Source organism: Mastigoproctus giganteus, chromosome 12, assembly GCF_048544385.1.
Source record: "Mastigoproctus giganteus isolate SK-2022 chromosome 12, ASM4854438v1, whole genome shotgun sequence".
NCBI classification, from domain to species: domain Eukaryota; kingdom Metazoa; phylum Arthropoda; class Arachnida; order Uropygi; family Thelyphonidae; genus Mastigoproctus; species Mastigoproctus giganteus.
The window spans coordinates 172,996,488-173,011,168 of NC_143586.1; the positions used below are offsets into that span (position 1 = coordinate 172,996,488).

The window sequence follows — 14,681 nt, forward strand, 5'->3', positions numbered from 1 at the left end:
TGCCCACCCACCCACCGAAGATAGGCCAATAGCTTTGAAACGGTGCCGTCAGGGGAAGCCTGATATTCACGGTGTTTCCGAGAATAGGTAACAACAATCTTCTCTAATGGAGAAGCGTTTCCTATTCGAGGAATTTATGAGCTTTTGAGTAGTGTGAGTTGAAGGAGTAACTGTCCCTTTCTTCCTTCGACGGCATTTCTTCCTCTTCCTCTCCTACTTATCACCTTCCTACATCTTTACATCTTTTTTGCTTTCCTAAGTCTAATAGGGACAGTATGAGGATAATAGAGATCTTTATTCCATACCATATTTCAAACGGTGCCGTCTGGGCGGTGGTACTTACTGAGAATAAGTAACAATAGTCTTCTCTATTAGTGAAGCGTTACTTATTCGAGGTAGTGCAATACCGTGGCAACTCGTTGTGAAGGAAGAGCACAATATGAGATACAGACAAATAATGCCTCCCACGCTAACTACCATCGTAGTTTCTCAAGAGTTATCTATGGTGTATCTACACCGATATTATATAGATATTAAATAATAATAAACAAATATATTACATGTACTCCCCCCACCAAGTTTACATCCCCCTGTGCAAACGCTCTGGATTCATCATTGATAATACTATCTTTCTTTTTTTTTCTATCTCTTAAAAGAAACCCGAATATTCAGTTGCTGTTTCTTTGAACACTAGAGGGCAAATGGTATACAGCTGCCAATGGGCAGCGAGCAGTGTCCTCTTTTTCTAATCACTTTCGTAGTCAGGTGTGGAGTGATTAAGTTAGCGGTTTCACTGATGTTAATTTATGTTTTTCATACATATAAAATTATGTAATTTATATTGTTAATGTTTAATGTTTATTTGTTTAAGTTGGAAGCGTATTCCTGTCTATAATTACTCGAAAATATCAAGTAAAAAGTCCGTTTTTAACTACTGTATTTTTAAAGCGTGGTCACGCAACTCAAAGGTTAGCTCTGTGACACCTGTATTGTCAACTTTATCTTTGGAGATCAAAGGTCAGGATTACGGAGTACCGGTGCATAATAACTGCATAGTGTTCTGTGCCAAAGGTTTTAATCGAATAAGGAGAGTTTCTGTCAAGAGACATTTTAGCAGCGTTATGGCCGTTCCAGGAGTTAGAATTTCGTGGGATTTGAAAATTGAACCAAAAGACCTTCTTAATGAAGCAGAAGAATTGATAGTAGGGTGTCGTAAGGTGTACGATAAAGTTGGGGCTTTAAGGGAGGAAGAAGTGAACTATGAAAGTGTTTTAAAGGTAAGGTGTACGATAAAGTTGGGGCTTTAAGGGAGGAAGAAGTGAACTATGAAAGTGTTTTAAAGGTGAGGTGTGTGCTGAGTAAATTTTTTAGTCTGTTTCTTCTTGAGTCTAAAGAGAATTCAAGGGTTCGAGGATATTTATTATGTGAAAGCTTCTTTCTGAAATGGTAATTAAGTGTTGTAGTTAACTTTAAAAAAAAAAAAAAAAAGCTACATGCCATTTTTTAATTTAGAAAGACCAAGTTTTACTTTGTACCATGATCAGTTTCTGTTGATGTCAGAGGTTGAAGTATAAAATCTCACGAAATGAACGTTCGTTAATAAAATATATTCCTTTAATCAAGTATGTACACGACGTTATGGATGCGTGTGGTTTGAACGGTGTTTCGATGAGCCCCAGTCCATTCCGATCCCTAATCAATGTTGTGACAATTTTTTTTTTCACGCTGTAATTATTAAAAGGACACAAGGTATTTTTATGCTTTGCTGTTTTACCACCACTCTACACAAACCTCCCCAGTAAAAGCAAGTCTACTCACCACTGGTTTTTGCTGTGTATATTTTGCTTGTATACCATTTATATTTTGTTGTTTTCTTTAATTTTTTTTTGTCACCTTCCAAATGCAATAGTATTTTATAATTGCTGTTGGATACACGTACTACTGCAGCTTGCAATTTTTTTATGCACGACTTTGCATAAAAAATTCCAAAAGGCACTGCACAAGGGCAGAGTGAAATCAAGCCTTAATAAAACAAAAAATCATTTTGATCTCTTGCTATTTTCAGTAAATGTTGAATTATAGGGATGTGATATACTGAGATTGCAGTGGCCATATGTGGATTGGTTACTAGCTGTTGTTTTGCACAGACTAGAGAAAATTACAAATACCAGACAACACATTAAAAAAAAAAAAAAAAAAAAAATACTATACATTTATAAAATCTGTAAAATATATATATATACAAAGGGTACTAGGAAAGTTTTGCAATACAGCTTTGTTTATTTAATTTTTTCAAAGTAATTTCCTCTACATTCAATACACCTCTCCATCCTCCAAAACCAATCTTTAAACCAGTTCTGCCAAGTTTCACTAGGGAGTAAAGCACACTCGTTGTCCCAAGCCCGTAGAAGGTCCTCATCACTGGAAAACCGCCTCCCTTTTAGCTTCATTTTCACATGCGGGAACAGTGCAAAGTCGCAGGGAGCAAGGTCTGGACTGTAGGGAGGGTGCTCGAGAAGTTTCAGTCCTGTCGTGGTCAAATATTCGGTGCAGGCTTTGACGCGGTGAGCTCGAGCATTATCGTGATGGAGGTACCAGGTGTCCATTCTTGACTTTGGCCGCAGGTTCTTCATAGATCCAATGACTTTAGGCAGGCATTGTTCAGTATACCACTTAGCTGTGACTGTCTTCTGCGTGTCCAAAACGACACGTTCCACAATTCCACTCGATTTGAAAAATACAGCTATCATTTTCTTCTTTACAGATCGGGATTTTCTGACAATTACGGGTGTGTCGTCATCATCAAAGACCCAAACTTTGTTTTGAGCCTTGGTCGGCAGATCGTAATAGTACAGCCAAGTCTCGTCACCTGTCACGATGTTGTTCACATACCGAGATTGTCCCTTATCAAACTTTTTTAACATCTTCCAGCACCAAGTCACACGTCGTGTCATCTGCTCTTCAGTCAGTTGATGCGGCACCCAGAGAGAACAAAGTTTCTTCACGTGCAAATGATCTTGCAGAATCGAACGAATTGCTGGTGCATTTAGGCCCAAAGTATCCTCTATCTGTTGGTAGGTCACTCGCCTGTTTTCGTCAAGCATTTTGCTCACAGCAGTAACGTTTTCCTCCGTAACTGACGTTCGTGGCCTTCCCGGCCTATCAGAATCCTCCAGAGTAAAATTTCCCCTTTGGAATTCTCTATACCACCTGAATATCGTTGTACGATGTGGGCAATCATCATCTAGTGCAAGAGTCATTCCTTCTAAGCACTGGTCTATGGTTAAACCACGCACGAAATTATACCGCAAAACTATCCTTATCTCATTTCGTGACTACGATGCCATCGCAAGCACTTTACACTCTCACTACTAATGAATAACTGAGCCCATCGACTTGGCGCGGCGGCTACTATGCACGTATGAACATGTCTCAACATGCAGCAACAAGCAGCTTCCTGTGATTCATTGTTGCGTCATATTGCAAAACTTTCCTAGTACCCTTTGTATATATATTTTGTTTTGATTTTTTGCCTCTTGGAAACAGGTTGCAGAATCTGAAGTCCATGACATTTTCTAACTTTCCCTTAACTTAAAGCATGCACAATTACAAATAATTTTGCACACATTTTTCTTTTAAATTTTTGATCTATACCTAAAAGTGTATAGATAGAATTTTTTTCAGCCTGGACTGTACTTGTTAACAGGAGAGATTGCTTCTACAGGGATGGGATACACTTAAATAGAAAGGGTGCAAGAATATTTGCTGATGCTATCGAGGCAGTGTTAGGTGGGTCGGAAAACTGCTAGCTTGGGGGGAGACAAAGACCAATAGATTGACAGTAGCCACTGGCAGAGGTGAAAGAGATTCTTGCACTGCTTCTATTAGAATGAGCAGAAGCCTGAAAAACAAGATGCATGGTATTTCACAGACTGCTGGGAGCCATTGCGGTACAAGTAAACACATGGGTTGTGTTCGGGTAGCTAAGAATAGAAACAGGTGCAGGTATACTTGCGTGTACACCAATGCTAGGAGTTTAGTAAATAAATTTGATGAATTTGAGGTATTGCTCAAAACATCAAAGGCAGATATTGTTGGGATATCAGAGACGTGGTGTCACACAGATATAAGGGATGCAGAACTGCAATTTGGGGAGTACAACGTCTACAGAAAGGATAGACAGGATAGGAAGGGGGGAGGGGTTATGCTATTAGTTAAGAAACACATAAAAACCAAGGAAGTGAAGCCGGTCACAATCGCTGGACAGTGCAGTGTTGAGTCAGTTTGGTGTGACATAAGCATTGGGAGATCAAAATTGAGAGTAGGAGTGTGCTATAGGCCTAATGACTCTGATGAGTATAATAAGGAACTGTACAGGGAAATAGAGTGGGCCAGTAAATCAGAGAGTCTTATAATGGGAGATTTTAATTTCCCAGATATTGACTGGAATTTGGGGGCTGGTTACTCACACACTAGCAGGGCTTTTGTGGATTTATTGGATGATTGTTTTCTACATCAGCATGTTCGGGAGGCAACTAGAGGGAGTAATACTCTTGATTTGATTATCAGCAGTGATTCTTCATGCATTAAGAATCTGCAGATAAATGAACCACTAGGTGGCAGTGATCACAGTGTGCTGAAGTGGGAGTTACTGAAAGAGGTAACTACCATTAGGGGTAAAGGGAAGGGTTATTGCTTCCGTAAAGGCGACTACGATGGACTGAGACAGTATTTAAATTCTATACAGTGGGACCAACTGATGATGTTACCAACAGCAAATTCAAAATGGGAAGCATTCAAAGAACTTATCTTGGAAGCTACTAGGCTTTACATACCAACTAAGAAATATTGTTCAAGGTTTAGGCCAAAATGGATGTCAGATGAACTAATGAGGCATATGGCAGAGAAGAAAAATGCATGGGATACTTACAAGTTAACACATGACACAGAAGCCTATGATAGATACAAGTTGATATGCAACCAAGTTACAAAGGAGGTTAGGCAGGCGAAGGCAGATTACGAGAAATCCTTGGCAAGGGATGCAAAGAAAAACAGCAAAGAGTTCTTTACTTATGTAAACTCTAGAAGGAAGGGGATGAATCAGATTGGTCCACTTGATATTGATGGGTCAACTGTTGATGATCCTGCTCAGGTGGCTAACAAACTAAATGAATATTTTGCATCGACATTCACACATGAGGAGTTATTCAGCAAGGGGAATGCCAGAGGTGTATTCAACTCTAGCAGTAAGCTACAGAATCTTGAAATAACTGAGAGTAAAGTGGAGGAGAAACTGTTGAAGATAAACACAAGAAAGGCACCCGGGGTGGATGGGATCTATCCAGTTATATTAAAGGAGGCAGCAAAGGAAGTAAGCAAACCCTTAGCCATAATTATGAGAGCTTCCTTGGACTCAGGGGAGGTACCCATAGACTGGAAATGTGCAAATGTGACCCCAATTCACAAAGGAGGATCAAAGGCTGACACAAGTAATTATAGACCTGTGAGCTTAACTTCTGTTCCAGGAAAATTAATGGAGGCACTGGTTAAAGAAGCACTGCAGGATCATTTAGACAAGACTTCAGTTATAGCTCAGACACAGCATGGTTTTGTTAAGGGGAAGTCTTGCCTGACCAACTTGATTGGATACTATGATGCAGTCACAAAAGAACTGGATGCAGGGAATAACTTTGATATTATATACTTGGATCTTAGAAAGGCTTTTGATACTGTTGCACATGGAAGACTGCTACACAAATTGGAGCAGTGTGACATTGGAGGCAAATTGCTGCTATGGATAAAGGGGTGGTTGAGGGGGAGAAGACAGAGAGTGGTAATCAATGGACACTGCTCATCGTGGACTAATGTTATTAGTGGAGTCCCTCAGGGCTCAGTGTTGGGTCCACTATTGTTTTCTGTATTTATAAATGATATTGATGATGGTATATCAAGCTTAATGTCCAAGTTTGCAGATGATACAAAGATTGGCAGGGTTGTCAAGGACACTACTGACACTATGCTGCTGCAACAGGATCTGGAAAGGTTGAGCAGATGGGCTGAGAGGTGGCAAATGAAGTTTAACATTGACAAATGTAAAGTACTACACATGGGAAACAGCAATCCCAGAGCAATGTATCAACTCTGTGGTACTACACTGACAGTGGTAGAGAATGATAGGGACTTGGGGGTGATTGTGCAGGCAGATATGAAGTTCTCTGAGCAGTGCAGACGGGCTGCAAGAGTAGCTCATGGAGTATTGTCAATGATATACAGGAATTTTTCCAGCAGGGATAAGGAGGTGATTATTCCATTGTATAAGGCAATGGTCAGGCCACACCTAGAGTACTGTATACAGGTCTGGAGGCCTCATTTCAAGAAGGATGTAGAGCTGCTGGAACGAGTACAGAGAAGGGCAACAAGATTAGTGAATGGAACAAAGGGGTGCTCTTACGAAGAAAGGCTTAAGTTTTGCAAATTACAGTGTCTGGAGACTAGGCACCAGCGAGGTGATCTGATAGAGGTGTATAAAGCCTTGAATGGTTTAAGCATGCTCAATGCTGATGGAATTCTTCCTCTAGCTCAGAAAAATCACCTGAGAGGGCATAAATTCAAATTGAGGAAAGACAGATGTAGGATAGACGTGCGGAAATTTGCCTTTAGCCAGCGGGTGGTTGGTTGGTGGAACAGACTGCCATCCCTTGTGGTGGAGGTTGATAGCCTAAATAAGTTTAAGGCTCAGCTGGACAGGTATTTTGAACGAACAGAGGGGTGACGTGGAAGTGGGTTTTTTTTTTTTTTTTTTTGGCTGATGCTGCATAAGCTTGCTTTCTTGCATCAAATGCCTCTACTAATGCTAATGCTAATGCTAAGTGCCAAAGCAGTCAATTTGACTGCATGGAATTACAATTTTTATACTGTTCATCAAATTTTTGCATTTATTTATCTTATGACAAACATTTGTGATTCAAATCACTCTTATGATTTGTGTAATTACATGCCTAGGTGCATATTATTATGATTATTAGCCATATGGTGCAAGGAAGCCTGAGGCTTATGCTGCATCAGTCAAAAAAAAAAATTTCTGAGTTACCCTGTGTGAGAGAGAGAGAGAGAGAGAGAGAGAGAGAGAGAGAGAGAAAGATAGATAGATAGATAGATAGAGAGATATCCCAACACCGGTATGTGAACCAGTACCAGTACATGGGCTATAAATTAAACCACCTGCAATTTCCCTCATGGGAGAATAAGCTTTAAATGTTAATATCTTACTAAAGCCAAAAGTTCTTTTAATTTTTCACAGTTCGTATCTATGCAAGTATTTCAGCCTTTCTTCTTCTTGGAAAATATACCTCTTTTCTTTCTTGTACTCCTTAATTCATATAACTTTATCTCTTTACTTCCCTTTTTTTTTTTTTTTTCTTATTTTATATGGTCAGTCTTCCTTACAGGTCGGTTAGTGAACATTAAAAGTAGTGTTTGCAGTTGTAGTGATTTTCACAGGTAATTTATAAATTGTATATTCTTAATAAATATATTTTTCTGTTTTTAGTAGAATAGCTCGATTTTGCTTACCTAATTACTTATGACTTTTCAAAACAATTATTTATGTGACTTTTCAAAACAGACTTACTACACTAATTAACACACCGGTACGTCATAAGATATCAGTGTGGTTGCCAGTACACGGATAAAGTTTGGGAACCTCTTCTGTAGATATGTGGCATCGTAATCATATAAATTATATGTGTCTATCAGTGGGCAGAAAACATACTTCACAACCTGGGAAGTTATAAAATTTGGTGGTCCTTCAGCTGGATATGCACTACAGAGGAAATTTTGCTTTAACTTCAGAAATATGGTGCAAATTTATTTCCAACTGTAAAGCCAATTCATAAAGTTGTTATAAACATTTGTTATAAAGTTTTGGTTGGCAGTTGACACAACTTTAAAATATCTACTGAATGGCTTTCCTTATTTGGGGAAAGATGACATGAATGATTTCATGTTTGTAATATTCATTACACAGACAGGAAGCATTAATAGAAATTTATTATTATTATTATTTTCATTGAAATACATTAATTTCAAAGTGTTCCTTTTTTGAAATATTGGCTTAATTTGTTTTGTTGGTGTAATACAGTATTTTCAAGAAATGGATGCCTCCACAAGCTTAAATTTGGCAGAGATTGTTTCACATTTTGTTTTATGATACAAACATTTTTCTGGTAATTTAAGTATAAATGACAATCTTTGTTTTTTTTCCCCATGAAAATTAGATGTTTCTTAGTGGCTGAAGAAACACAACATTTGCAAAATTTTCAAAAAAATTTTGAAATTATTATTAAAAAGTGAAGAAATAAAATTACTAAGCATTGCAATATATTGGTTAAAGGTACACTCCAAGCATAATTCAAAAAAACATTAATACTTTTTCAAATATCAAAATTAAAATCTGGTACCTGTCAGGGTGATATGATATCACTCATGGGTTATGCTACTGCTGCCCCACTCACCCCTTTGTATCATTAGCAAACTTTTATGTGAAACTTGAAAGACCTACATCAATATTATATGATATTTCATTAACATTTATCAATTAGAAAAGTGCTAGAAACAGTAATAGCCTGCCATTGAACCATGTGGGACCCTGATCATAACAGTAATCCCTAATGCCACATTGCTACAGTTTCTACAGGAATTGTTCAAAATGTAAGTGTAGCTATGTAAAGATGATGCTATTACATCCTTAACCAGGGGATGAATAATCATTACTGACAGAAGTCAGACTTATAGGTCTATTAGTTGCTCATTGAACCCTTTGAGTCCTTTAAACTACATTAACTTTTGCAGTAGTGGATATTGTCGCTTTCCTAAAAAAGAAAAGAAAAGAAAAGATGATTCGAATCATTCAAAGACAGGTGGAATTTTCATGAGGGTTTTTTTTTTTTTTTGCACTATGACCAAATTAGTTTGTCTTGGGTCTTTTGCTGATACCAGTTCAAGCTTCCATGAATGCTGAGGTCCGTCTAGATGTCCTGGACAATAACTTATCTGTGTTGTGGCAGCACTAAAGGGAAGACCATATTTGTATCAGCAGTACATTGCCTCCATGTTGACCCCAGGTGCCAAGCAATTTGTGACTACTGAGTTATATCTGTGCCTTAACTGTGATTTTTCAGAGAGATTTTCTAGTTATAATCTCTCTGAAAATAGTTCAATCTTTTCTTTGAGAACAGCTCTTCTTCCAAAAAGCATTTGAAGAGAGTAAGAAAGAACACCTTTCTATATATTTTTTGTTATTTAATCACGAACTTCTACTAATCTTCACTTGGCAGATCCTGTAACTGTGCTGGTAAAGTCAACCCCAGGGCCAAAAGTATCAAAACATGGATTACCTTTCCACCAATTAAGACAATGACTCCATTTATCAAACTTGATAGTGACCTTTCTAATAAAAAAAAAAAAAAAGACTAAAACACAGATGCTCCCAAGCAGAACATCCCTCTTTCCTTATCATGCACTCTTTATGAAGCCATCCCATTGGCAATTTATCCTCATTATACATTTAGAAATGCCTAGAAAGCATGGCCAATTCGCTAAAAATGGTTTAAAGCCTTACATCTGGTGATCTGCTGCTTGAAACCTTAAATTACAATCTCTGAATCTTTATTGAACCTTGCCTCATTTGGTGGAATACCAGTCAAAGTATCTACAATTTAAACATGATTAGAACTCATGCTATGCTAAATGACTCCAAAAACGTAGCATCTCTGAGGAGGAAATTGATCAAGAACAACATGAGTAGAAAGTGACATAAGCAAAAAGAATTGTTAAAAAAAATCTGTTGAACTTATTCCCACTTGCAATACAACTCATTCTCTACATCAAACCACTCATCTTCAGTAAAATGGGGTATTTAAACTGTTGCATCCATTCTTTCTTGCCTAACACAAGATGTTGCAAGTGTCAGAAATTTGGACACTCTCAAACGGTTTGCAGAGGTTTGAGATGCTACAGAAACTTCATTCTGTAGCATCTCAGACTGACACACAAATTCCTCCAAACATTTCAATTTCTGAATGGGCTAGATCTACTCTCAGGCTACTCAAAAATCCAAGCATCATACAACTTAAAGAACTAATAATATGCCAATCATGATACCACCTATTGTACATGTACCGCAGGGAGTACGATCTGTACAATCAGTACAAATAGAAAGAATGGACACTGCAAGGAACAAAACTGAAACCTGGTAGGTTTTTTTTTGGCTGATGCTGCATAAGCTTGCTTTCTTGTATCATATACCTCTACTAATGCTAATGTACACTGACTGTATACCTTACTGTATTCTACTGTATTTTTTTCACTTGTGGGACATTTCTCATTATGAATTGGTGAAACAGTGAACCAGGAATACTACAAAACAGTTCTACACTGATTGCTGTATGAGAAAATGCCCAGAATAGTGTGGATTCAGGGAATTTTCACTTGCATTATAATGCCAGAAGTATATCAAATTCTGGCAGGATGCTGAATGTTTTTGCAATAACTGAGAAGAAAATGGAAAAGTAATTGAAGCTAAGTGTTAAAAAAAAGCACTTGAGATGGATGGAATCTAAACAATTCTGTTAAGGAAAACAGCAAAAGAGGTTAGCATTAGTAGAGGCATATGATGCAAGAAAGCAAGCTTATATAGCATCAGGCAAAAAAAAAAAAAAAAAAACACCCTTTCCCATTTCACCCATCTATTCATTCCAAATGTTTGTCTAATTCTGCCTTGAACTTATTTAAGTTGCTGACCTCCACTACAACAAATGAAAGTTTGTTCCAAATGTTTGTTCGCTGGCTAAAGATGAATTTCCACACATCTATTCTACAATTATCTTTCTTCAATTTGAATTATGCCCCCTCAGGTGAGTAATCTGAGCAAGAGGAAGAATCCCATTAGCATTGAGCTTGCTCAATCCATTCAAGACCTTATACAACTCAATTTAGATCACCTCACAGGGGCCTAGTCTCCAGAAGCTGCAATTTGCAGAACTTAAGCCTTTCTTGGTAACACCAACCCTTTGTTCTCCTCACCAATCTTGTTGCCCTTCTCTGTACTCGTTCCAGCAGCTCTACATCTTTCCTAAAATGTGGCCTCGAGACTTGTATACAGTACTCTAGGTGTGGCCTGACCATTGCTGTGTATAAGGGGACAATCACCCCAAAGCTTTAGTTCTAATTATGAGAATATCATTGGATTCAATGGAGGTTCATATGGACTGGAGATGTGTGAATTGTATCCCCAATTAATGAGTGATTACAGACCTGTTAGCTAAACTTCAGTTTCAGGGAAAATAATAGAATTGGATCTCTGGTTAAAGAAGTAATTAAGGACCATCTAGGCAGAATTGCATTTATACAGTCACAGCATGGATTTGTTAAGGGGTGATCTTGTCTGACCAGTCCGATTGGATATGATGGAATTGGATGGGGAAAATAATTTTGACATCATATACTTAGATCTCAGAAATTCTTTTAACACTTTTGCACATAAGACTGTTTTACAAATTGGATAAAGGGATAGTTGAGTGGAAAAAGACAGGGTTATCATCAGTGAGCCTTCCATTCTCTTACAGATGTTATTAATGAGGTTTCCAGTGGTTCAGTGCTGGGCCCATTGTTGTTTTCTATGACATTTATGAAGCATATCAGTCATAATGTCTAGGTTTAATAGTAGTAGTAGTAGTAGTAGTGGTATGTGATGCAAGAAAACAAGTGTATGAGCTTATGCAGCATCAGCAAAAAAAAAAAAAAAAAAATCACACCATTCCCTACAAATGCCTGTCCAGTTCCTCCTTAAATTTATTTAACCTATCAACTTCGACGACAGATGGAAGTTTGTTCCAGCAATTAACCACCCTCTGGCTAAAGGCAAATTTCCGCACATCTATTCTACATGTCTTTTCTTAATTTGAATTTATGCCCCCTTAAGTTCGTAATCTGAACAAGTGGAAGAATCCCATCAAAATTCAGCATGCTCAACCCATTCAAGGCCTTATACACTTCAATCAGATCACTGCGCAGGTGCCTAGTCTCCAGCCACTGCAATTTGCAGAACTTAAGCCTCTCTTGGTAAGAGGATCCCTTCATTCCCCTCACCAATCTTGTTGCCCTTCTCTGTACACACTCAAGCAAATCTACATCCTTCCTAAAATGAGGCCTCCAGACCTGTACGCAGTACTCAAGGCGTGGCCTGACCATTGCCTTATACAGAGGGACAATCACGTCCTTTTCCCTGCTAGCAAAATTCCTATATATCATTGACAAAACCCCATGACCTGCCCTGGCAGCCTGTCTGCATTGCTCAGAAAACTTTATATCTGACTGCACAATTACTCCCAGGTCTTTTTCATTTTCTAACACCTTAAGTGTAGTACCACACAGTTGGTACGTTTCTCTGGGGTTACTTCTACCCATATGCAGTATTTTGCATTTGTCAAGGTTAAACTTCAGTTGCCACTTCTTAGCCCATCTGCTCAAATTATCTAGATCCTGTTGCAGTAGCACACTGCCATTACTGTCATTAACAACCCTGCCAACCTTTGTACCATCTGCAAACTTCAACACTAAACCTGATATACCTTCATCAATATCATTGATAAATATACAAAACAACAGTGGACCGAACCCTGTGGGATTCCATTAATAACATTAGTCCACGAAGAGCAGCACCCATTGATTACCACCCTCTGTCTTCTCCCACTCAACCATCCTTTTATCCATTGTAGCAACTTACCCTTAATACCATTCTGCTCCAATTTGTACAATAGTCTTTCATGCGCAACAGTGTCAAAAGCTTTCCTGAAATCCAAATATATGATATCAAAATTATTTTTTGCATTCAGTTCCTTTGTAACCACATCATAATATCCTATCAAATTTGTCAGACAAGACTTTCCCTTAACAAACCCATACTGTGTCTGAATTATTGCTGCAGCCTTGTCTAGATGATCTTGCAATGCATCTTTAACCAGTGACTCCATTATTTTACCCGGAACAGAAGTTAAACTAACTAGTCTGTAATTACTCGTGTCACCCTTCGATCCCCCTTTGTGAATTGGGGATACATTTGCACATCTCCAGTCTGTGGGGCTCTCGCCTGAGTCCAAGGATGCTCTCATAATGGTAGACAAACTGACAAGAAAGTGTCAAGTAGTAGTAGTAGTAACAATAAACTACCCGTGGGATGAAGGCAGACTTCCACACATCTGTCCTGCAACCATCCTTCCTCAACTTTAATTTATGCCCCCTCATGTTTGTAGTCTCAGCAAATGGAAGAATATCATTAACATTCAGCTTACTCAATTCAAAGCTTTAAACACCTCAGTCATCTCCCTGGTGTCGAGACGTTGCAATTTGCAGAACTGAAGTCTTTCTAGGTAAGAGCACCCTTTTGCACCGATCTGGTTGTCCCTCTCTGCACCCATTCCAGCAGCTCTACAAGCTTCCTAAAGTGAGACCTCCAGAACTGTATACAGTACTTAAGATGTGTCCTAACCATAGCCTAATACAAAGGGATAATCACCTCTTTATCCCTGCTAGCATAATTTCTGTATATCATTGACAAAACCCCATGAGCTGTCCTGGTAGCATGTCTGACTGCACAAATATTTCCAGATCTTTTTCATTCTCCGCTACTCTAAATGTAGTACCACACAGTTGATAAGTTACTCTGGGATTACTGCTACCCATGTGCAGTACCTTGCATTTGTCAATGTTAAACTTCAACTGCCATATCTCAGCCCATCAACCCAATTTTCCTAGATCTTGTTGCAGTAGCTCGCCCCGATGACTGTTAACCACCTCACCAACCTTTGTATCATCTGCAAACTTAGACATTAAGCTTGATATCCCTTCATAAATATCATTGAGAAATATTGAAAACAAAAAATAATGGATTCAGCACTGAACCCTGGGGAACTCCATTAATAACATTAGTCCACAAAGAGCAGTGCCCATTGATAACCACTCTGTCTTCTTTCACTTAACCATCCCTTTATCCATAGCCATAACTTGTCATTAATGCCACATTGCTGCAGTTTGTATAGAAGCCTTTTATGTGCAACGGTATCAAAATATCAAAACCCTTCCTGATATTCAAGTATATGAAGACAAGACCACCCCTTGACAAATCCATCATGTGATTGCAGTATAATTGCATGCCTGTCCAAATGGTCCTGCATTACTTCTTTACCAGTGATTCCATTATTTTCCCCTGGAACAGACTTTAAGCTAATAGGTCTGTAATTACTCATGTCGTCTTTTGATCCCTATTTATGAATTGGGATATATTTCCACTTCTCCAGTACAAAGGGACTTCCCCTGAATCCCAGGATGCTCTCATAATTATGGCTGAGAGTTGGATTACTTTCTTTGCTGCCTCCCTTAATATAATTGGATATATTCCATCTGTGCCAGATGTCTTTTTTATGTCCATCCTTAACAATTTCTCCTTCACTTTCCTTTCAGTTATCACAAAGTCATTTAGCTCCTCGTTAGAGTTTGATAAACTTCTGTCATCTCCTTCCCTAAAAAATTCCTGATGTGTGAATGTATATGCAAAATACCTATTCAATTTGTCTGCACCCTGAGCGGGGTCATCAACAGTTAACCCATAGACATCAAGTGGCCCA

The 14,681-nt window shown here is 38.4% G+C and overlaps 1 protein-coding gene across 1 annotated transcript in view; it reads left to right on the top strand.

The window, feature by feature from the left end:
• The first annotated feature begins 882 nt into the window (after positions 1 to 882).
• LOC150077600 (thimet oligopeptidase-like) overlaps positions 883 to 14,681 on the top strand; it is a 170,904-nt gene continuing 157,105 nt past the window's right edge. Inside the window, exon 1 of the mRNA XM_090386530.1 lies at positions 883 to 1,277. Within this exon, the coding sequence (XP_090242656.1) occupies positions 1,122 to 1,277 (156 nt within the window). The 5' untranslated portion in view covers positions 883 to 1,121. The remainder of the gene's footprint in view (positions 1,278 to 14,681) is intronic.